The sequence below is a fragment of the Pyrgilauda ruficollis genome, unplaced genomic scaffold (assembly GCF_017590135.1).
Source record: "Pyrgilauda ruficollis isolate IOZ18807 unplaced genomic scaffold, ASM1759013v1 scaffold12, whole genome shotgun sequence".
Classification (NCBI taxonomy): domain Eukaryota; kingdom Metazoa; phylum Chordata; class Aves; order Passeriformes; family Passeridae; genus Pyrgilauda; species Pyrgilauda ruficollis.
Genome location: NW_024510321.1, coordinates 11,094,587 through 11,119,710, shown reverse-complemented (window position 1 = coordinate 11,119,710; position 25,124 = coordinate 11,094,587). Strand labels below are relative to the sequence as shown.

Sequence of the window (25,124 nt, the reverse complement as noted above, 5' to 3'; positions counted from 1 at the left end):
AATACTGGAGGCAGCAATGGTGATTTTGATAGTCACCATAAAAAATTAACAGCAAATCAATATTTTAAGTATTTACTGTAAGAAATATCAACAAAATGAAGAACTGATGTATTTAAGAAAAAGTACATTGTCTGTCTATATACCAGCAAATGAAGTTGTCAGTCTCGTGTTACTCCACCTTCTGGTACATGACATTAATTACAATGGAGAGAGAAATGTATTTGGTATTGAAATATTTGTTTTAAAATGCTAAATAATTATTTTATCAATGTCACAAATACAGATGGGTAACTACTATTGGTACCATCACTGGTACCTTCTCCATTATGCCTCTTCAGGTAAACCTTGACTGATAATTGTCAAAGCTTAGACTCTGACATTAACTACAAACTGCAACTACTGCACACACCACAAAAGAGCAACGAACTGTATGTATGCATCCTGTCAGAGGAAATTAAAAAAATAAAATATATTTATTAGTTATAATTAATAATGATTAATATTAAATTTTATTATAATTAAACTGTTATCTTGAATACCTGTATGGCTATGCATTTCAAATAAAAGAGCAGCAAGCCTCTTTCCCTGTATTTGTTATTTAAATTCAAGTGCAGCTTTCTCCTGGAAAAAGTTACCTATTATGGCAGTGACTGAAGTAATATAAGTTTCCAGATATTCTTTGCAGTCAACTTGAAAAATCTAAGCAAAGATTCTATGGAAGTAATACTAAGAGCATTCAGAGATAAACATTATCTCAGCAAGCAAATTCAAGTTCAAATGCATGCGAGAATTAACAAACCTCCCAAATCCCACCACTTGCCTATTTATTATCTGCACTTGTATTTGCACTGAAAGGATCGGCATCATTTTTGTGTTTTGAAATATGATGAAAAGAAAGGTCTTTCAGAAAACAAGTATTAAAATGGTCTCCTTTAATTTATCTTTTCCCTTACACTGGATTGTCTTTTGCTCCATCGCATTTCTAAACTAGAAAGACTGCATATGAACTATCATTGACCATGTGTTGATGCTGTGAAGAGTTTTGGTGAGCCTGAATCAGGATCCTGGATTTTGTTTTTCACTGCTTTGTTTACTTAAGCAAAAATTACCTTGTCAAGGGCACTCATAAAGTGTTGATCTCCATTCAAAACAGTGTTGATCAGTTGAACAAATTTACTATGTACTTCCAAAACTGACTCCACAAACTGAGTTGGCATCTAAAGAGGGTAGATAAAACAGAAAGCAAGTTAGCAAGAAAAGTAGTAGTGTCTAACACAAACACATCTACATTAGTTGTAGATTTTTTACTAATTACTTATTTTGAGAAAGTTAACACTACAGTGAATTTTGAGAGGATGGATTCTGCTGTACTGTCACATTATGATGCTAGAGCATGTTTTGGAAATAAGAAGTCTAGGCTACGTTTACAGTCCTGCTATCCAACCTAGATTTGAGTCTATACTGTTCTCATGCCATCTATTTTTCCCTAAAATCTGTTATTACCCTTTTCAAAAATCATGAATGCTAACATAAATATAGCAATCAAGCAACTGATATAATAAAGTGCTGCTTCTTCTACACAGTGACTTCAGAGACAGAAAATCTGGATTATCCCTTTACATTTTCCCTCACAGGGCAGTTATCAATTGAATTTCGTGCACTACATTCCACCATCATATTCTGCATAGAAATGACTCACATGAGCTGGAGGAGTCCCTACACAGACAAGCTGGCAGGCACAAATGCAACAGTGTGAAAGGCATTGCCTCTGTAGCATAACTCCCCAAGAACATTCTCAGGTCACACATTAAAAATGTTTCAAAGTACATAATTTATACAACAGAACAAGTATTTCACACTTTGAAATTATCTACATAAGGGTGCAAATTGTCACCACCCTCATGGGTCTGTATTTATTTCTGTGAGTAGACACTATTAGTTTGAAAGAATAAGTTCAATAAACCTAAAAATAATTGGAAAGCAAACTGTACTACTAAAGACTTCAGTATGCACACTGAAGTTACAGTGGAGTCACAGAATAGTAAGCATTCCTGTGCAGTCAGTAACAGAGTGAATGTAGAACAGCTTGTGTTTATGCATTATTATAGACAGAAACACTGGATAGCTAAAGTCACCATCCTAAAGTGAGCACAGATCTAGACAGTAAGATGTACACATGCACAAATAAAATGTCAAACAAAAGCTTGTAGTTTGTCTCTGAACAGCAATGCTGGAGAAACAAAAACGGAATTGAGTAATTTAAACAGACATAAACAGAAAAAAGTTTAATACACTTTAATAAAAAAAATAATATTTTCAGAAATTACATGATTATATAAAGCAAAATGACTACAAAGCCATTATGAAAACCATCAGATTGAAATCAGGACAGGATGTCAAGTGTTTACAAAATGGAATCACTGGCTTCTAATATACCAGAGCAGCAAATGCCACTGACTTAAAGAAATTCAGGGAAAAAAAAAAAGGAAAAAAAAAAAAACCAAAAAACATACATAGAACAAAAGGACCGACTTGCCCCGGCAGTATTAAGCAAACAATAATGAGAAATATCTAGCTGCAGTTGTTTCTGGTTAGATCAGCAATTACAACAGTCAGCTCACAGAATAGATAATGTGGCACAGCTAAGCATGCTGATGAGAAGTTACAACTTATCCGTCACGTTGCAAACCAATTTTATGCACACAAAATTAAAAAAAACAACTAAGAGAAGGGCAAACACTCAATCAAGAATGTTAATCAAACTGTCATTTCAGTTGCCTAAAGAAACTCACATTTTCCTGAGAAAGATTGCTGGTTGCTCTAAGGCCCTCATCATGGATATGGTTTTGTAGTTCCTGAATCATATGAGGTAAACCACTTGACACAGCACGAAGTAGAGTATACATATTTGCCATGTCTGTAACAGAGATACATTTTTATAGAGTACACTTAGAAACACTAAAAATTAACACTTAATATAGTACCAAGATTTCAAACAGAACTTTTTATGGGCTGAAACAAGATCAACTGTTTTGAAAGAAAAAATTAACATACACTGGATCACTGACAAAAAATAAACAAAAACTAACATACACTGGATCATTGACAAAAGAAAAAAGGAAAGAGTAGGCCTATTACCAGTATTTACTGAGTCCTGCCATTGTGACTACCTCACCCTTCCAACACAGCTTCTTTAGGAGAGACTCTAAGAAGAGAGGTGGGCTAGTGTGGAGAGATAGTGTGCCAGTTTATTTTAAACACTGGCCTTCCTTAATCTCCCTTAGCAGCAGATGACTAAAATCAGTTTAGGTATTTTCTTGACTTTTTATTTACCTCCAGTGGTAGCTTGAAATTTTTCTCAGGTGAGAAACAACTCTAAACAAACAACTGCTATTTTTATAATATTTTGCCTCCTCGCACCCCCAAAAAAGAAACCAAACAAAATAGATCCAAACCCTGATCAAGCTTGAAAAATTCCCTGGAAACTGAACACACCATTATTAGATACAATTTAAGTTCAACTGTGAAAAATAATTTGTTTCAAGTCAGGCAGGGAATATTAATGACAAGAGCATCTCCTTCTGTAAAAAAGATTTGGGATGAGATGTCACAAAAGATTCAGGACAATAAAAAGTGGCTGTGAAAAGATGCCAAAATATTTTATAAGCCTGACCTGTTAAGTGATGATGAAGAAATCTGTTAAGACAGAGCCATTGATTTACAAAAGAAAACACAAGCATAAAATATGATAAATTCTACAGGACACAGGACTTCAGTGTGTTTTTAAGATGACTAAGACAAGGAAAGAGAAAGAGCATTAGCTGAAAGAAGGATTGTTAGCAGTAAAAAGAAGGTTTTGACTATATACTTGGAAGAATAAAAATTAGTTGCATGCTAAAAGAAAAATGTAATTCAGGGTTTAATAGGGATTTCTAGATCAGTAACATTAGTTGAAAATGTTTATATGCACAGAAGGTCATTGAAAAAAGATAGGAAATTGCAATGCTAAGTGAATAAAACAAAAAACCATTTCAATCTTTTTGTGACCAGTGAGACTTACCACTTCTTTTCTCTTGTCTGATAATATTGTGACATTCTGCATGTAGAAACTGCAAGTGATCAGCTACCATCCTCTGTTGGCATTCATGAGTCACTTTGCCATACGAGCTGGGATTCAAGTACTTCCGACATCGCATTTCTTCATCTTTTAATCTACCTAAAACCTACACAGAAGAGTTTAAAGTACAAGCTGAAGAAATACTGACAACTTATATAGTACCAGAATATACCACAGTGTATGTATGTAGAATGAGAAACAAGAATAAGTAATAAGAGTTACAAAAGAACCTGTGCAGGATTAACATTTTATTTTGTCCTTCTGAATCAGGCTGTTACTAAATGAACACAATCTAGTCTGAGTACTAACTAGGCTTGGTCACTACTAGATGTCTACCAGCATTCCATAGTTTTCATCTTGAAATTTCTTGTTCCCTTTAACCTTGTGACGAGTCTTCCCCAATTTCTCTTACCATACTTCTTATTCCTTCTGAGAAAATTTTACCACAATATCTAAGAAAAAGAGATCTCAAAGACTCACTTTACTGTTCCAAATCCATCTGCTTGTATGTAAACATCTGCTCAATAGGTACAGGAGTACATCTGAGCTATTAATAAAAGCTCTTTTTATAACTCAATGAAGGAAATAGGCTTAATCATAAGATAAGTCATATGAATACTGCCATAAAAGCACTTACACCCTGTGAATATGAGGAGGGTCTAGGGAGAGTAGTGCAGCTGCAGACTGCTAATGATAGGCAAAACTGCTTTTAGTTTAGTTGAAGTCTTAGCCTGTCCCAATACAGGTGTGTAACCATTATCTTAAAAGCAATTTCACAGTGCTCTTCTCACCCCTTCTATCTTGGTAGTGCAGACAGTATAGGACCAAGAACTGACTCCTAGTGTTGTATTAATCTTTGTTTTCTTAAACTAGGTATAAGAATTACAAGTCATTTAACCACAACACAACTTCATACACCACAAAGCAAAATGAAAGAAAATCCACCTCAGAGTGTGTAATTTTTAATAATGTTTTGTAACAACTTATGAGCCTTTTCTAACCACATATTGTTAAAACTCTAATGTTACCCTACTCCAAACTGAAAGAAAATAAGGAAGTGAGGAAGTAATACTAATCAAACAGATGTGTTTTATTTTTCTGACTTTTTTTCCACTTTTCATGCCATTGAGTCATCATTTATTATGAAATATTTTGATACTGACTGTCCATCCATAGCAAGGTTTGTAGTTTATGTTCTCACTTAAAAGTACGATTTCAATTACACGAAAGCATAACACAAAGAACAGCTATGAGAACTGTAGAGGACAACATGTATCATCAGTAAAATTATTTTAATTATTGCATGTGTATTGAAGAATCTCTTACCTTCTCCATGTACTGTGAGCAATTTGACTCTTGCAATAAGTTCGAAGCTTCTTGTTTATAATACTCCCCTGTTTCATTCAGAAAAGGACACTCAAAAATTTCCTGATAAAACTAGAAGAGAGAATTTTTTTTAAAAGGACAAATAACATATATACTAGATAGACATTCCAAATTAAAAATACACAATCAGAAATGCATACCTACCTTTAGGGGGAATTTTTTCTTATACTGTTCAACATGAACAAAGGAGTTAATAACCCCATGGATTACTTTCTGGTTTGGGTCTTCTCCACAGCGATCACTGAAACGGACAAAGACGACATTAATGAGAACGCAGGTATCTGCCGTAACTCATCTACAGCCAAATGAAATAAAAGTGGATGAAAATAATTTCCAGTAAACTCCCCTGCTCAAATTGGCAAAATTAAAGAAGATTAATCTTACAATAAAAAATGCACTTATTTCTCTCAGATACATTTAAATTGTTGAGATAGTTATTCACAAGCATTCAAAAGCATTTAAAGGTCGTGAAATTTCCAAGTATTTCCTAAGGACCTAAGTATTCCAAATTATATATTCTATGCAAGTAGTTTAAAAGCTACAGTAATTTCCATCTTGTATTTGTAGCCTTCATTACACTCTTGCCCCTTCCATAAAATCCATCCTTTTTACCAGCACCACAACAAGAAGTATGCTGGTTTTTTTTCTGAATATCCTCTCTTCAACATGTAGATTTCAAGTGGAATAAATAACACACCTGGCCCATTATGTCACAATATTTAATCATACATCATACAGAAAAGGAAAACCTTACATCTTCCAGTGAAATTCTTAGCTTCAAATGAAGGAGTTGAAGTCAAGAAAATGTTGTCTTTAGTTCCATTCAGGTGAAAACAGAAGTAATTAAAACGAGTGTTTTGCATGTTAAAAAGACTAGTGTTCAGTCCTTTGCAAAGACTGGGAAATAACCAGCACCCAAAACAACACAGACTTCCTCTTAAGACATGAAAAGTTCTAAAAAAATTCCACTTTTCATATGCACTTTACAACTAAGTAAAAAATATTCTCTAACTTGTAAGGTGCTAAATAGGACTAAAACATGATTTAGAAAAATATATTTATGATTAAGCATCAAAGACAAACATTACCATATACTCTTCTAGCCTGGGGTGAAATGGGAGAGAAGTAATTTTGCTAATGTCATTTATTTTTGTTTCTAATCAGGAAAAACTCCTAGGATGTCCATGAGCTGTGGAGGTTTACCAGGACAGCCACACCAGCAGTCATTGTATTATGCACGCCAGACCATCTTCATGTATTCACAACACTGTAAACCATCGATACTGCTTTCAAACAATACTGTTTCCTCAGTTTTGAAAACTTATGATGGGTGTAAAGAATTAGCTCTCTTACAGATAATGAACAGCCACTGGATGGTTTATTATCCATTACAAATGAACTGAACTGATGGATTGCATCAGGGATGGTCTGATTTTTTGACACAGAACAGGAAGATTTCCTCTAGTTGAGGGAGCTGAACCAATGGAATAAACTTGGGTTTGGGTACATGTAATGACACCCTGCATCCTTGCCAACATCTCTCTGCAAGGTCTGGTTTATGATGGCAGAGGCAGCAGCACACAATCATAGAAGGGAAAAGTCCCATCCGCTGTGGACTTGCACCTCCAGCCCAGAGGGGCCCAGGAGCATGGAGAGCTGCAGGACGCATGGAGCCTGTGAACACAGGGCTAGGCCATGGAGCATAGGAAGCCACAGAACTAAAAGGTGAGTATATTACAAAGCAGGGCTCTGGCAAGAGACAGCCCAAAACAGCGCGCACATGCAGGGCTCTGGACTCGGTATACACAAACACAAGCAGCATGACTGGAGGAACAGCTCAAGTCCCAGCTTCCCTCTGCTGGGTCCACAGGCCACTTGAGCCCTTAGCCCATACATGTGTGGGAGGGGAGGGGGCAGCAATGGCAGACCCAGGACACTCAAAGGAACACTAGGAAAGAGCTGTATGTGTACAGGAGACATGCTCAACTGAAGAGCAGGAAGGAAGGAAGCAAGGAAACAAGCTTTTGAAGCAGAGGTCAGACGGCTCAAAGGTAATAAATGAAAACAAACCCAGCACAGAACAGGCCTTGCCTGCTCTGGCAGCACTTCAGGTTTTTATTTACACCAATGGCACTCTGCTCCCAGGAATGTGTAGTGCAAATGTAAAAAAAATTTGACAGAAGTTTTAAGGACGACTTTCACAAAACTGCCGCACTTAAATGGAATTGGTGACCCTGCAAAGGCAGAAGTCTATGAAACATTTATTTTCCTTCTGGCAGCCCTCAGCAAGAAATACAGATGCACAAAGCTACAGAGCAGCTGCAACACAGGTTGAAGCAGAGATGTCACAGGATAAAAAGTCTATAAAGGTATGATGATGTTTGGAAAGGAATCTGGATAAAAAGATTAAGTGCTAGAAACACAAGTTCCACTAATTCAGGTGGTGACAAGTTATTTTTTTCCAAACAAAATGGAGAAAGCTACAAAACACATACACAAGAAAGTTGTGCTGGTTTATCTTAACTCCATCTTGTTCCTGTCTTCAGGCTCAAGCTAACGGTGGATGTTCAACATGTACAGTGTATTACTACAGCCCCAAAGAACATTTTAAAAATTTCAAGTACAATAATTAAATATCAGATTCACTAAAAGAAGATTCCATCACTCAAAAGAAGTGCTCTGTGTCAGACCAATGGTTTTTCAAGGCAAATTACCTATAGAATTCATTGTCAACTAGATGAGACTGTTCCAAACACTTTTAAAAAAGTTAACTTCCAATAGCTTTAATTTCAAACAAATGGTACAGATAATAGACAGGAATAGGTCCAGTTAGTTAGAAAGTGTTAATTATCTTCAGTAGAGAAGCCTCTCTCAGTTAGTCTGTACTAATCACTGCCATTTGAGATAGCACCTGAGTAATTTCCAAATTATTTCTGTTTAAGAATTTCATAGATGAATTTTCTCACAATTCAAGATCTCGCTGGCTTCCTGTCGTGCTGAAACAAAAATGCTTAAGTTGATATTCAGCTTGCCTTGTAGGAGGAGTGCTTGGGCTAGAGGGAGGGGGATGAAAGCATTACACTCACAACTCTGTATTAGGAGTGCAGGCAGACAAGACAGGCTTAAGTGATTTAAGAATTCTCTGGTGTTCAAGGAGGCCAATCCTGCTCCCTTCTGCTCAGTCACAGCTCTCCATCTCTCTTCCTTTGCTTTGGCACTCATCTAATGCTTTGCTGAATTGACTTGTGAACTTGGTGAATCATTAGCCAAGATGGTTTTTTGTCACATTAGCAGTTCAGCTGGGTCACTAAGGGACTAGGTGAGCACCAAATTCAGCACATGAAAGGTAGTAGAGCACAGCCTGCTCCTTTTCAGTGTCAGTAAACTCTTAGATCAGTTTAGTCATCTTGTTCAACTGAGCCACAAACCACTACTTGTATTTCTTTATTTTCATGTATCAAAAAAAGTTTATTGAAAAATGTTTCTACACACATTTCCACTCCCACCCACCAGTGAAATATATACATTAAGAAAAGTCTCCAGCATCACTATGCTTGATGTAACAAAGGGGAAAGTTATTCACCATGAATTAGGGAATCTCCATTTAGTAAAAATAGTCTGAGTAAAAATGGATAAAGCACTAATAAGTCCTGGCTACAAAGGAACCATGATTCAACAAGTGGATCCAAATAAACACTTCCTGGCTTCAGAAATGCCATCCAAAAGAGACATCATATCTGTTACTTTGTTGTCAAATATTTAATTCAGGAATGAAAAACACAAACTATTAAAATTAGGTTTTTAATGCCTTACATATTTTTTTTCTGACCAACTGCATGTTCAAGGAAGCTCAATCTGCCAAAATACCTCTCTCCCTCAGTTTACCTGACAGTAAACCAGACTGGTTTACAGACACCAGTCTGGTCACCTGAGTAATCACTTAAAAAAAACCCCAGTCATTAGGCAACTCCAGAGTGTTGTATCCCAAACAATGGTAGGAGTGCAGAAACTAATGAAACTTACAACTACACACAAGATCTGTAGTGCATCCAAAATTTCTTTATTTTTTATTCATAAATTAGAAGCTCCTTTAGAAGTTAAATAAAATTTTTTAATTAAAGCTTTAAAAGTCCCAAGCTCTTTGGCTTTGTTTAGAAGTATTAAAAAAAAAAAAAAAAGGTATTCAGAAATAAAATAATAACTTTCCCTCAAACTACAAAAAATAATTATCTTCATTTTATTCAAGTCAAACACCAAAAATGTTAAGTGAAGGTACTGATCTGAAAAACAGAAAATCAGAAGCTTTGTCACTTGCAAGAATTGTTCTGGGTTTCATGCAAACACAGCTTCTTTGGCTTTGGCAAATCTTTGCCTGAGGCCTGGTCCTTAACTTGAGTGACAGCACTAAAGCTAAAGGCAGACAGCACCAGGTGGAGAAAAAGGCAAAAGGCATCCTATGGGACCTGGACAATTATTCTAACTCCTCTCCTATCCCATTGATAAGAAGGGTTGCATTGCTGAAACAGAAAGATCACTACTCTTGTCGTTACAGGAATTCACTGCCTTTTTCTACACATGAGAGCCACAAATACACAGCTACAATGAGAAAAGCAGATAGACCATCACCATCAGAAAAGAAGTTACCTTAAAAAAAACCAAACGTAAAAGAATTCTATCAAAGTCCACAGATTTTCAAAGTAAAAATATAGTGCAACACCCCCACATTATGTTAAAGCAAGAAACAATCAAAGACTCACTTTTTTATTTCTCGGAGGAGCATCCGAATAAGGATGGCCTGGAGTGGCTCAATCATCAATTTTCTCCACATATCAAGAGCTAGCTGTCAGGACACAACACAAGTTTACATCAATAAAAAGTACATTTAATAAAACCCTAAAAACCACCACACCAAACTCAGAACAGTACCAAAGATGACACAACTCCCCATTCAGGATTTTAAAAATTCAGTTGTTATGTAACCTCTTCTTTCCCTAGTCAGGCAGTATGTGAATGTTGGCTTCCCAGCCTGCATTCTTCCTACACATCTCATAGAACTGATTCATTCCTTGGTTCTACTCCAAGTATTCTCAAATGCATATAAGGACTCTAAGCAAGCTGGTTACAAGGGCAGATTTTGAGACTACACATAAACAAAACATCTGCACAGTAATAGGTAAGTAACATACCTTTCTAACCAAAGTGTCTGAATGTGTATAAACATCAGTATTTCTAACAATGATTGCAAAATAAGCCTCAGCTGACAAAAGGGAATTTCTCTTGGCCAGTTTGTCAGAGGTCACAGTCAAAGACACAGAATCCTTTCATCCAGCACACAAAGAACGTCTCCAAACTAAGCTGCTTACATCTTTAGCAAAGTCACTGGCAAGCTAACATTTGGCTCCTAATAGAATTCCAATAAATTCAAGAATTCATCAATTCTTACAGGTGAAGCAGTTGCTCCCAAGATATACCATTTTTAAAAACACAGTTGCAATAGTTCAAATGAGCTCTTACACTTGAATCAAAGGCAGATTTAAAGTCCAAAAGAGATAATGTGATCCCTTATATACAGAGAACAACTGCACATAGGAGACCTCCAAAAACACCTGCCAGGAAGTCATAGACTGGGAAAAGAAACTGCAAAGTTCAGTAAGGACAGAGGGAATATTGCTTCTAAGAAAGCTTTGACACAACTAACAGGTCATTAGATTTAAAAATTAAACTATCAATCAGGTATGCCTTAACTGAAAGCAGGCACATAGCTATCAACTGCCAATGTGACCCACTCTGTGAAATACATTTCCTTTTCAAAAAGCAGACAAAATGAACTTGCTCCAACTGTCACAGCTATTCAGTACCCATGCTGCAATACAGAAAGTAAACCTGACACAACTGCACCATAAGCAGGCTAAAGGAGAGGTAAAGGTTTGCTTATAAATCCAAAGACAGATGATGCTCTGAAACCAAAGTTGTCTTAGGAGTGATTTTCACTGTCTTGACTTGTGGAGAACAGTTAAGTTTCTGTAAGACAACAGGAACTCATCCAGTACAGAATGAAAGAAGCCAGCTGGAAGAAGCCAGCTCTGGAGAGATAGCCAGCTCTGGAGAGATAGGAAAAAAATGAAAAGAACTGATACATTTTGTGACTATGAGGTGAAGAGAAACAACCTCAGGTAGATCAATTCTGTAATGTGGTGTCATGGTCCTTCTCACATATGAGCTACCAGTGGGAAACAAAGTCAAGTCACCTATTGGAATTTTCTTGTCAAATAAACTATAGACAGATCAATCCAGCAACTTGATGTATTAGTTCAAGACAGTTTCTCCCACTTGAGGATAGGGACTGATCTTACTTCTCCAACTGGACTCGCAATACTGAACGTGACAGTTTTCTCCATTTTCCAGAATCTATTTCTGGGGGGAAAAATCCCAGAAGGCACATCTTAAATAAAGGTATTTAAGCTCAGGGCTCCCACAGAGCCATTGAGAACTCAGAGTTTGAAATCAGTGATAGGAGCTCAACTCAGAAAAGCAGTGTCCATCACCATGTGTTCATAACATAGAGAAGAAAAAAGTAAGCAAGCACCTGCAAGCACTGGCAGACTATTTTCATTAACTTATCTCATCCTGTAAATTTCCTAGTACAACAATTACTGAATGTCTGAAACACTTGTGGGGATGAAGAACTGTTTGAAGCTGTGCCCACACACCTCACACACCTCTGCTCTCATGTACAGACCTACTGTTACACACCCCAGAAGAACTGAGCAAGCATGGACTTGTTTAAGATTACTGAAAAGCACCCAAAGTTTTGTTACCACTCAAGAGTGGTGTTGAGACAGAAACTTCAGAACAGAGAGTGCAGTTCTGCTTCTAAAAATACTGGGCATTATTTCTGTAACTTCATGCTGACACTGAAGAAAACTATATATAAAATAAACATGTTTGCCCTTGAGCAGATAAAGGCTAGATCATTTCAGTCATCTAGAATGGCATAAACGGTAATTCTTTCCATTCTAAAGTGATGAACAACAAATAATTTGACTTCTGCCAGAGCCCTTGTACAATCCAAAGAATAAAAGATAGAATCCTACAGAAACCATAATGAAAGAGTAAATGCTTTCAAAACAAAGACTTGATAAACTTGCCAAGTGCCTTGTAGGTCAGGAAATGGAACAACGAAAATTCACCAAAATAGTGCTGCAATTTAATACATTAACATAGGACTCAAGTATCCATTACTTCTCAGGACAATGGAGTGACTGCTGTAAGCCTAATCCTACACCAGTCGTGAACAGATATTAACTTTACTGCCTTGAGAGTCTCAAGAAAAGCTTTTATACTTTGTCACATCAAGAAATAGAAGCGTAAAAACTAACATTTCAAGGGCTTCCAAAACCAAAAGTATACCGCTTCTTCAACATGTTTTCTAGATAGCAGTATCACTTAATCTAAAGTTTGTTTGCAAAGTGTTTCTATTCTCACATTTTAAACCCAAGATTTCCAGCAGTTTTCATATTTATTTATTTTCCCTGCCAGGTCACTCTTATTTTTCTATACCAAAACTGTAATCTCATTTTACAAGGGGAACAGTGCTTACATCTACAATATTTCTGTGACATAAAAAAGTGAAAATTTTAAAGGACAAAGCTCAATTCATAGCATTCTGAAGACTGTTTATATCCAACCCCACTTTCAGAGATACCTACCTCTCCAATTTCCATCAAAGGTTCATTCATATCCACCCCTCCATAACCATACTGAAGATCAGCTTCAGTCAATTTGTTCTTCTTAATAAACTGTGTGTTGAGGTACCTACAGAAATAAGGATATCCTCATCAAAACAGGCAAAAATAAAAAGGCTTTTTAAATTGGGGTTCAGAATTGTGAATGCCTTCCACATCACAAAATATAACCTCCTTTAACCAATGCCATTGCTCTTTGTAGAAAAATGTCACAATACAAATGACATTGAAAGAATTTACATCACATTAAAACAGTAGTGTTGGTAACAGAGATCAAACAGGAACCTGAAATATCACTGTCAGCATTTTCTTGGTGAGCAATATACCTGTGTAGGAACCCAACCTTTTAACATGCACTGCTTATACATACATCCATGTATGGGCAAAATAACTCCCAAACTCACTGATTAGTATTACGAGTGCTAGTAGTTTATTTTATTGATAGAAAAACACTCCTACTATCGGATATTTTTAAGTTGAAAGTATTTCCTTCTACCTGTACTGCTCATTCTTCTGTGTTTCTCTCAGACTGAAATGCAGAAGTACTGCTCATTTTAACAGGGCAAACTTTTGTCTGTTACAATCCCTTCCTCAGGTCATGGTAACTAGCTAACAGTCATATTACAAATTTTAAAGAGAAGAATTTTCAGAAATTATTTTAAGTAACAGCTATAAAGAAGAAATGCTATAAATGCTATTTTAAAATTCAGTATTTACTACTGTATGCATAGTTTTTATGAAGAACACAAAATGGATTCTGTGCAAGACCTGCCAAAACATCCCTCTTGACTCTCAGTATTCCATAATGTTACAATAGTATTCCCATAATGTCACATTTTTAAACAGAACCATTCATTCCTTTCCCAGTAACTGGGAAAAAATTTCTATTTCCCAACTACACTTATTTCTTATATTAGAAATGCTTAAATGAGGCAACTGAGAATGTTATTTAAATTTCTGATCTAACCAGAAGTTTTGAGATGCTCAGTTTCAGACACTGAAAAGAGCCAGATTACTGAAGCACTTTAAGAGGCTTCAGAGGCTGCACCAGACCAGAGATGTCTGAACACTCTCAACATGAAGGCAAAAGCCAAGCAAAGGAGAAAAGGAGGAACACACTGTGAAGTCCTGTGAACTTGAAAGAATTTAGGACACCACAGTCCAAAGAAGGAAGACTTGTCATAGTGTGGGGATGACAAACTGGAGTACAGCAACTACTTTTAGAGCTACTTTCTTATGGAGTACCGTAACCTGTGCTACCCTTGACACCAACCATGAACTGGAAATGCAGGTCTCTCTAGAAGGCTACAGGCCCTCCATGTAATACAAAACCTGTGAGGACATTAGAAATACCTTGAACACCAGCCTTAAGCAGGCCCCTTGGCATTTTCCCATCTTCTCCCACGTGAACAAAGCCAACAGCTGCCATTCTGCTTTTCTTGTTAAACTTGCCCAGAAGGAAAGTCCTACACTCCCCCCACTTACCCTCTCTCTCTTCCATCAGTACATACAGAAAGAGAACTAAGAGTAGCATGTAAAACTAAAAATTGCTATACCATGATATGCTGGTATTATTACAAATATTTTAAAGACTAAATGAAACAAAGCAAAAGCTGCACCATGTGTGTTTAGTTTTCAGGAATGTATTATAAAAAATTTTAATAATTATTTCCTTTTTTTTTTCTTTAAATGACTTAATGCAAATTTGCTGGATAAGAAAACTCTCCCAACCACTTGAAATTAAAGTACACAGACTAGATTTCTTGGAAGCACCTATGAAACCAGTTACAGCACCAAGACGTTGGTAAGGCCTAATGCCCAGCATTGGTTTTAGCTATTCTTTATTTTTTTATTATTATTTATTTATCTGAAGAAGTTTCTTTCAGTCTTCCTTATTACATCGGTTTTATCACCTTGGTTTAGTCAAGCACATGTGGGATTTTACTTTTCAAACTGAATCCTGATTTGTTTTCCTAGCAAAATGCACTGAGGAGGATGGGTGAAAAAAAAACCAAAACAAACCAAAATCAACACTGAAGAAAGAAAATATTTAACTAATTTTCCAATTATATGATCGATCTCACCTTTTATGAATTTTGCTCAAAAGCATCTCACATCTGAGTAGTGTTTCAAATATTGCCTATCAGGTTAGAAGCAGAGATGCAAGCCTAATTAAATTTTAAAGGAATCTATTTTAAAATAACTTTCAGATTACCACATTAATCAGTTTTCAATCCTGGAAGAATTATACAAATTAGAACCTGGGATACAACAGAGTCAACTAAATTACGGTACTTTTTTCAGAGCAGGCATGCAATAAGAAAAGAACTCCAACTGATTCATAAAAAGTAGAGTATCCTAAAGCTTTGACTCCAACCATGCTGCTTCAACTGCAAACTGCAGTACAGTGCCATCCTTGTAGAAGAACTCCTAGGATTATGAGCTTATACACTGCAGGGTTGATTAGCACCAACACATTTGGCACTGTAACATCAAGCAGAATATATTAGTAATGCAAGAACTTTAGGAACCGTCTTGGATACTTACCTGTTGAGGCATTATTCCTTTATGTTCTGATACTATAACTATATCCTCTCCAAAATTAACCTCAGGCACATTCACCTATTGCTCTCTTTAATCAACACTCTTCAACTTAACCGGCAGATCATGTTAAATTTCATGTTAATTTCAAAGGTTTAACAACTCTTTTGCAAAGCTTACCTGTATAAACAGTCCATATAGTCTGCCCCTTTGCTATACTCTTCCCAGTATCTGTGATACATAACCAGTACTTGTTCTTCAGATTCCAGAACTCTCTGTGAAGGCACACACACCCCACACACCCGAATTAGTATGAAAATAGCACGCATACTTAGAAAGTTATCACAGGATTATAACTTTAAAATATTTGCATATTCAGAATTGTGGCAATGACCAAAAAAGCTGACACATCTAGTACTACCAAGTTTTGGTAAGCCAGCTAGAACACCTGCACTTACTTTATTTTGCATTTAAAAACAGCAATCTCTCTACTGAATTATTTTCTACTGATCTTTTCAGAAGCACTTGCTTGAATAAGCCTGGTTCATATTCTCACATCAAACTGGTGGGATAACTCACAGAACCATTCTCTCACTGACACAGACCAGTTTTATATTCACACAGCCACATGCACTGCACACTGTAAGAACTGACCAACTATAACCATTTAAAACCACTATGCCTTACTGGATAGACAAGTCCTCATACTTACCAAGAATCATAAAATAAAACAAGTTTAACAAAGCACAGATACATATAAATGAAAAAAAAAATTAAAGTTTTTCAAATCTAGACCCAAATATTTTGAAATTTAACCAAATCATCATCTAAAAAGCTACTGAACTTCTCAAAATAGATTTATATTTCAGAGAGGTAAGTTCAACAATTTAAACTACTTAGTATGATTTGTGAGGGCGGACAAGATCCTAGGAATTCAACTTTAATTCTCTCTAGAGTTTGTAATTTCAAAATCTGGCTCAAGCAGCAAAGAAGCCCATGCAAAAAACAGTAAAAAAAAAATAATGAAAGAGGAAAGCTGGTAGATAAAACAGAATTGAGAATGCTTTACTCTGCTGTATGCATTTTGCAAAGGTTTTCCAACGTTATCTCAGAGACAAGTGGTGGATAGCCAATTTAAAAACCTGATGCATGCTTTCTGCTACTTCCCAAAGCTTCCACTGTGCTGGCACCTGCCTGATTATCCTAAGTGAGGTCATTCAGCTCACTAGGTAAATGAGGAAGAAATTATTTGGCAGAGTTCTCTGCTAATTTACTGAACTGATTCAGTCTATCAGAGTGCCAGAATTATCCTCTCTGTAACCAGTGGAACTGCCCATTAAGACACCCAGTCTATCTTGTCAAATACTTAGGTACCTAAGCATGAAGCTATTTAACAGCACTACGCAGAATTTGCAATGCTTCACCCCCTATAAAGACACTAAAGAACTGATAAGCATCTTATTTAAATCTGTTCCTCTTTTTACTGATATAGATGGAGGCACCATTCATCTGTCCTGTCTACTAAACATGATGAATCATAATTCTAATGAAATTTGCTGTCTTAGCTGATGAAACAGAATTTAACTCACAGCTATATAGACATACAAACATTGCTGTCATAATAAATATTTTGCCATTATTTCCTCTCCTCCCAAGTGTTTGTGTTATTTCTCACATATTTCAGAAGATTTTTGTTTATTTTTTTAACAGAGTATATACAATCAGTTTCCAAGACACTAGAGCAGATACATTTCTGTTGAAACAGAAGGCTAATGACAAGCTACAGTACATTTGCAAAATGAAGATATTTCTCTAACTTGACTATAAGCATTCAACGTAAAAGAAAGAACTTACTTTTCAAGCCAATGAATATATTGCATAAACCCTAACTGTTGGCTTAGAAAGAAAATTATTCATTTTGCGTCTGTAGTGTGTCTGTAATATCAACAGGTGTCTGTAATATCTGCCTACATTTGTGTACATGTTGTGACATGTGTTACATATTTCATACATACAAGTATCCTGTCTCTGCAACTCTATAATCTGTGATTTAGTCTCATAAACACCTACAGAAAGTCAAAAAAGGATGAAGAACACCTACATGGACATCAATAACTGTACAGGTTACCTTGTGCAAATGGCGTACATGATTCTCCAAAAAAATTTTAGTCTCAGTATAAAGTCTCTCTCCAAGAGGTTCGGGATAGGCCACACACAAAGCATAAATGTCTCTGGGCTCAAAGTCAAGGTTTGTATTAAAGTGTGAATACATATCAACAAAGTTTATTATTTACAGAATCCTTTCTTCTCCATGCATGCAGTTCAGGTTTTGGGGTTTTTTACATCAAGCAAAAAAGATAAAATGGATTATTTTCTGAAATTAGTGTAAGTATTGGCTTGTGCAAAATCCAAGTTTACAGCATCAATCAATATTAAATTTTAAATAGTGAATGCTGAGGCAATGCTAGAGCTAAGAACTTAAAACTTCTGATAGCCCCACACCAATGTGGCTTCTACCCTTCATTTGACATGTATAATATACAATAATCTCAAGGTGAAAAAGCAGTTTTCACGCACCATTGTTCTATATTTGCAGTCAACATGAACTGAAACTCTTCTCATATAATGGAAAGAAGCACTAAATAGATTAAGAACATGATTAGTCAAGTACAGAGCAGGGCAAACACATGGTGAAGCTGACTTCAAGTTTTCCTTCCTGGAGTCAAAAATAACTTACTGTCCCTGCATTTTGCCCTCACCTCCACAGGTAAAACAATTTCAGGGGACACTGAAAATTAAATAATCACAATAGTGGTGTGGACAAAAGAAAGTCTGTATTCTTTTTAACCATTATTATAATTTCAGTAATTCTGTTTAGATCACAGCCACAAAAAACAATTGTACTTGCTAACTTAAATGGGCAGCAGCAACCTGCTAAGCCACCCTTAAGGTGGTTTTGTCCCTAAACTACCTTGCGGAGCTACACCTTTGGTTTGTATCAAGTTTTAAGAGTAACTTGAGGAAGAAAAGTTATGACTGAGAACTTTGCTTTCAGAAAAGTCAAGCAAGGATTACGTCAAGCTTCACAAGAACAACTGTGGGAAATAAACTAATTCTACAAAAATTACTTTAAAACATGGCTTAACCACTAAGCCTAGGCACTTTATAAAGCCAGCCATGGTAGAAATCAATAATTTAGTATATCACTTTAATCAAGAGAAGACACAAGATGTGCTTTCCTCTAGTCTACCCTAAAAAAGCACATGCCTGTGTGCAAGGAGGTAGAAGACAGAGTTGAAGAGTCACCTGCTTAATCTACAGAACAGCGTCAAACTCTCATCACACAGCTTGTCAAATGCACATTTCATTTTTTATATAGAATTACTACTCCAAACAAAGAAGACTCTGATGCAGGAGTACTAATTAGGAAAAATCCCTTTATCTAGTAACTGGAATCTCAGAGACCCCAACCAGAATCTAAACTTGAGTACATTATTTCACTCACACAGATCATCTTTGCTAGAATTCTCCTCAGAATAGCAAGAAGTGTTAAACGGAAACACTGTGAAACAAAACAGGTAACATTCACTGCTTTGTAACAGTAGCTCCCATTGCACTACACCAGCTTGCAAAGTAATTACCAATAAAATATCAAAACAAACTTAAATAGTGAAGAATGAAATATTCTATTAAAGAGATTGTAAAGAATAACTGGTTTTCCTGTCCCCAACAAATTTTCTCAGTCTAAGGACGGTGAGTAGTCAAATGCATCCTCAATATAATTTAAGCCACAAGCCTCTTCATTATGCCAAGATATTTTTGAGAAATTAAACTCAGAAATCTTCATAATTTGCTCACAAGCAAAGGGGATATGACTTTTTTCTCTTTTGATCCACAACTACACTACCTGAATCAACACAACCTACAGATCTCTATGACAAGAACAACTTACAAATTTAGAGGAAAGCGGCAGTCTTTACCACAGCAGCACAAGAATATAGCAATAGCAGTTTATTCGATGAAAGCAGCAAACAAAAATCTCTGATTTCATCTTGTGAGAAAGTTTCTCAGTTTTAATAATCCCATTTAAGAATGAAAATGGTATCTCTACCCCTTCATGAAAATGCACATCTTCCAAACATGCCTTTCCTTATTCTAGAGAACAAATTTTCTTACAAACGAAGAAAGCTGAATCTAGTACTTTTCCTTGACATTTGCCACAGTGTTTAATATCAGCAGATACACAAACTAAGAGCTTAATCACAGAGGCACTTGAACAGGTACCTCACCCTCCTGTATCAGATGAATACTACTTGCTGGATATAGTTTCTCTGGAATTATACAAAAGAAAAGCTATCATGGGCCTGAAAGATATATGACTGTAGCAAAACTGTTCTTTCTTGCCCAATTTGTACTTGTTTCTTTATCCATTTTATCTTTGAGTCCAGAATCCAAGTTTGAGGGTCATATTCAAAGCGTTGCGACTCTCATAACAAAAAATAATTTAAAAAAAAATCTCTGAGGTTAAAATAATCACTAATCATCACTGATATTTTACTCCATAAACTTAAAGCACATTTTTCCTGTGCTGCTGTCCCACAGAACAACAGAAAGAAGCCTTTACTGTTCAATAATTTATCTTTAATGGTGAAAGTCATCTGTTCTTCCAGTTCAGCATGCAGTTTTGCAGGGTGAAGAAGGCCAGAGGAAACTGCAGCCAAACTGCTGCCTAGGGGCCTTCACTCTGTACTGAGAACAAGAACATCAAAACCCTTCTGTGACTTAAGCACTTTGGTAGTTGCTATTTGAGGGGCATTACCTGAATGGGTAACTGAAGCACTTCCAAACTAAGAAGGAACAAGAATGAAATTACTATCAACAAGAAAATACTATATCCAAGGCTATAAAAACTCTCAAATATTGCCCTCGGGGTTAAAAAAGCACCTAGTTAAGACTTTTTTATGCAACCAGAATAGAGCTTTGGGAAAATTTCTATTCATCAACCTTCTATAACAGAACCAAAATTTGTAGAGAATTTCAGGACTCAGTCAGAAAGAATAATGACCATAGGAACTTTATTTACTCTTCCTTCTTGGCCAGTTGTTTTTAAAAATACATATTTAAGTTTCTGGTTCATCATAGGGTCCTTGCAAAACTGTTCATTAGAGGAGGCAGAACAAACTTGGAGAAAAAATGGTGGGAAAAAACCAGATGGCTGTGCTGCATACTTTTAAAATAATTCTGTCTGAAGTACAGCTGTCCCTGGGTACTGTTCAGCTTATTTTAACTTATTGGGTAGAAATCCCAAGACAACAACAGGAAGAGCTTGATGTTCTACCTGTTCAAAAAAGTTCTAGTTAAAAGGCAGTTACCAAGGTACAGAGGAACTACCCACCACTCTCTAACCAAGCCTTAACTTAAAAAGCACTCCTATGCCTACTGAACAGTCTTGAAAGCAATACAATGTATTCACAATAACACCTCAAACAGAGACATAACTGTCGCTCATTTACCAGACAATGAAAGAAGCTCATACACATTTCTTTCTGCAGAGAATCTTAAAGGGAAATCTGAAGGTCAAAGGTGGATCACGATGACTCACATTTTAAAAAAAGTGACATATGGTCTTTCAGGTGATCTTTTCCAGCAGATTTTAACTCTTACACCATTGTGGTTCCCAACTCATTGCCATTGTAGCATTTCAAGTACGAAGTAAAATGTTTATTTAAAGATAAGCCGTGTTTAACAATAAAATTACCGTAAGTTACAAAGGAAACACTATATTCAAGACAAACAAGTTCTGGGGAACTAGTGAGGCAAAAATAAGTTCCAGAAGTGGAATATGTGCAGTACAAACCTGTCATCCCTAAAATACTGTCACCTTCTGTACTCCACTGGATCTCAGCTGCCCTGAACAGCACACGGGAAAGCTAACACTTCTTAGAATACACTGATGCAGATTGAAACAGTGATTGCTTGCTGTATCTTATCCTTTGTGTCCACATCACTGTGTTGACTATACAGTACAAAGATCAACTGATACTATAATCAATGAAATAACCTGCATGGGTTTTATTGAAACAGTTCAAATAATTTGCCATCTTTCTATTGTGCTGATTAAGCAATAAGAGAAAGAGTTAATAGAACATTTCCTTTCGAATTGCTGTAGACATTTAGAAACATTACTTCAAATTAAACTGAATTTAAGAGAGAATAAAAAGTTAACAGGGAACAAGATGACGTATTTTTTAAATGCCAATTAAAAAAAAAATATCCTTAATACTTCAGTCTTCTTTATGTATAAAACCTGGAAAAAGCTTTTATTCCAGCTGTATAGAATTACCAGTTCCACCAAGTTGTTGAGCACCCATTGAGCAGCTTGTGTTAAAACACAAAGTTTGGTTACAGGAAGCAGAAGTACTAAACAACCAACATTCAAGCTGGAAGTTACACAAACTCCTTGGGCCATTCAGCCACAGACAATAAGCCAAAAGGCTCAAGCCTGTGCCAAATCGGACACTAATAGTGCCATTTTCCAAGAAATGTAATTAAGAGAAGATACTAAGTAAGGTCTTAAGAATTACAAGCCAAACGATTATTTCAAGACTGCCTCCTGAGTCTGCTATTCATAAGCAATCTTTTTCTGATGTTCAATCAACTGGACTAAATCCCAAAAGAGGATCAACAGCAAACTTGTGTGCAAGGTCTCCACATAAGTTGTAAGCAAAACAGTGTGACAAGGAATCAATACAACACCTCCTGCAACAATTCTTATTTTATATTCAAATCTATTTTAGATACCCTTGTTTAAATGTTTAAAATTTTAAGCTGCAGAATTTAAACACTTGATAAAGACTGAATTATGTAATCCTCAAAAACTGCTTAGAAAGAATGACTGCAGAACAACTTCTCAGCATCTAAGTACCCACCTAATTAGTTCAAATTTTTTTAAAATTCTGGAGTCACTTGAACTTGACTTCAGTACAAGGCATCAGGTCATGTCCTCAGAAATTAATTACAAAATTTTTAAATGAAAGAGATCTTTAAGATTATTACACCACAAAATGTCTCCACCAGAAGTAGGAGCTATGTACATACACACATGCACACATTCAAAACACAGGCACGTGGGAAAGCAATTCTGAGAAATAGTTAACATGTTCAGAATGAGATGAGACTTTAGAGTCAAGCCCCCACCCGCAGAATAAGCTTATCTTGTAAAAACTTATACATAAGGATCTTCTCAGGTGCTTCTTTTTTCACCCACAAGAATTAACAAATCAATAAATAAGTCTAAACGTTTCTTACTCCTCACAATTAAACCAAACTGTGACCAATCCCTGCAGAACAGGTGCAAAGCCTCCTAAAATTCTCCAATTATTCACCACAGTGTAATGGCTAATGAATATATAGACACAGGGCACAGTATAACAGGTTAGAAACATTATACTTCTTTTAGAAGAAGTTCACTGAAACTTATATCTTGCAAAATATTACAGGTCCATTTTACATGTAAAACACAAACCTTTCCACTAAAACAATGTATGTACAGCTGTCACTTGAACAGCAACACCATATGAAGGCAGAAAGAGTAGTTATTCCTAAATATAGCTTAACTGTCACGAGTAATAAGGCAATAACAGTGAAGGGAAAGGCAGAAGGCTTTTTAATAAATGCTTGCTGTGGAAATGTCTAGTATGGTAGTTATCAGTATAGTTAGAAATGCAAATAGAAGAGGGAGAAATCTTTACACAGAACAACCTCATTATCCCCCACATCCCAAATTTAAAAATGTGCACTCTCTGTCTTGGGTATTTCCCCAGCTACACACAAACACCTAAACATACAAGAAAACCTCATTGTCAGAATAGGGGACATGCAACACCTATAAGAACAGCTTTAGCATAAGCTAAGCATTAGAGCTACCAAAAGTGACTAAAACTCAGGCCAGTTTACTTTTTATCAGCATGGTGATCTGCACATAGACTACCTCCCAAATATGCAGAATTTCGCATCTCTTTCAATTTATTCACAGTCTTAATAACAGGTGCAGCCTAACAACAAGCTGCTCAAGATCACTGTTATATAACACAGGTTTACTCTGTGCTAAACACATCACACAAACACATTAAATCAGATTTTTCACTTAAAGGATACGAGAAGCGATCGTTCCACGTTGCTCTTTCAACATAATCCAACATCACAACAGCTTTAATCGTTGTTAGAAGTTTGTTCCATGTTTCATCAAAGTCAACTACTCGTGGTTTCAAGGACATTGTGGGGCTTTAGTGTTAATCTGTAGAAGAATTAAACATGTCACGCAACATTGCACAATCATTAAAAAAATACACACTTCCTTTGAATTTTTCAGTTTAAACTTTGTACACCGTTGCACCACTATGATAGAGTGACACAAAGAACACCCACCCCCTCCAAAATGAAGCTCACAATGCCTCATTTTTAATGCTTTGGAATGGAACATTAATGTTCCATAGGCATGAGTAGCCTATAACATAACACCAATTAATCTAACATCATGACGCTTTGTGAAGTTCATTATCTCACCAAACTATTCATTTAAGAGTGTCACATGAAGAAAACAACTTTCCTGAAAATTTTGTTCACTTTTATTCAAAGACTGTTTCAATTGTATCTAAGAAAATTTGGGGTAAGAACAAACTAAACTATTACCAGAGTATCTGAAATTCCTACTGTCAGTTTGTAGCCGATGTTCACCTCAGGCTTTCATGAGACATTTTTGGTGTTACATTGGAAAAGCCACAAAATCTGAAAGCTTTGATTGGGACATGAAAAAGAAAACACAGGGCAATACGCAGAGCTTGTGCAGCTTACCGCACTATGCAACAGGACAGTGACATCTTTCAGTCAACACATAGCTTGAAAATACAGAAGCTGTGCCAGTAACTTCATATCAAAAATAGCAGAAGAGACTTATTGCAAAAAAAAAAAAACAAAAAAAAAACCAAACCCCACTCAACATTAAATTATCTAAATAAAACTAGGGAAAAAGTAAAGTAAAAAAAGTAAAGATTTAAAAAAGAGACAACTGTGAAGGCCTCTTGTTTCCACTAGTCTCTGTCTTATGCACCTAATCTAGAAAGGACCTGATGTGCGACATGCCATGCACAAAGCAAGTCCAGCTCCTGCTCAGAAACATGACATTGTAGGATTACAAAAAAATGTGGAAAGAATACTTCTATTTCCATTTCAAACAGATGGACAAGTGACTCTTGTCTTTCCAAAATTTCAAGGTCAGATGGGAAAGCAAAAAGCTAGTGACAGACTTTGAGCCCAAGAGGCAGACCTCTGTAAGG

General features: G+C 36.1%; 1 protein-coding gene across 4 annotated transcripts in view; it reads right to left on the bottom strand.

Moving 5' to 3' along the window:
• The window catches only part of CUL2 (cullin 2), a 40,475-nt gene that overhangs the window by 13,016 nt on the left and 2,335 nt on the right, over positions 1-25,124 (bottom strand). For all 4 annotated transcript variants that reach the window (XM_041487846.1, XM_041487857.1, XM_041487826.1 and 1 more), the window contains exons 2-11: positions 23,947-24,085; positions 17,918-18,020; positions 15,970-16,064; positions 13,213-13,318; positions 10,261-10,343; positions 5,648-5,744; positions 5,444-5,554; positions 4,061-4,223; positions 2,793-2,917; positions 1,110-1,217 (exon numbers count right to left, since the gene is read on the bottom strand). In XM_041487846.1, the coding sequence (XP_041343780.1) occupies positions 1,110-1,217; positions 2,793-2,917; positions 4,061-4,223; positions 5,444-5,554; positions 5,648-5,744; positions 10,261-10,343; positions 13,213-13,318; positions 15,970-16,064; positions 17,918-18,020; positions 23,947-24,065 (1,110 nt within the window). In that variant the 5' untranslated portion in view covers positions 24,066-24,085. The remainder of the gene's footprint in view (positions 1-1,109; positions 1,218-2,792; positions 2,918-4,060; positions 4,224-5,443; positions 5,555-5,647; positions 5,745-10,260; positions 10,344-13,212; positions 13,319-15,969; positions 16,065-17,917; positions 18,021-23,946; positions 24,086-25,124) is intronic.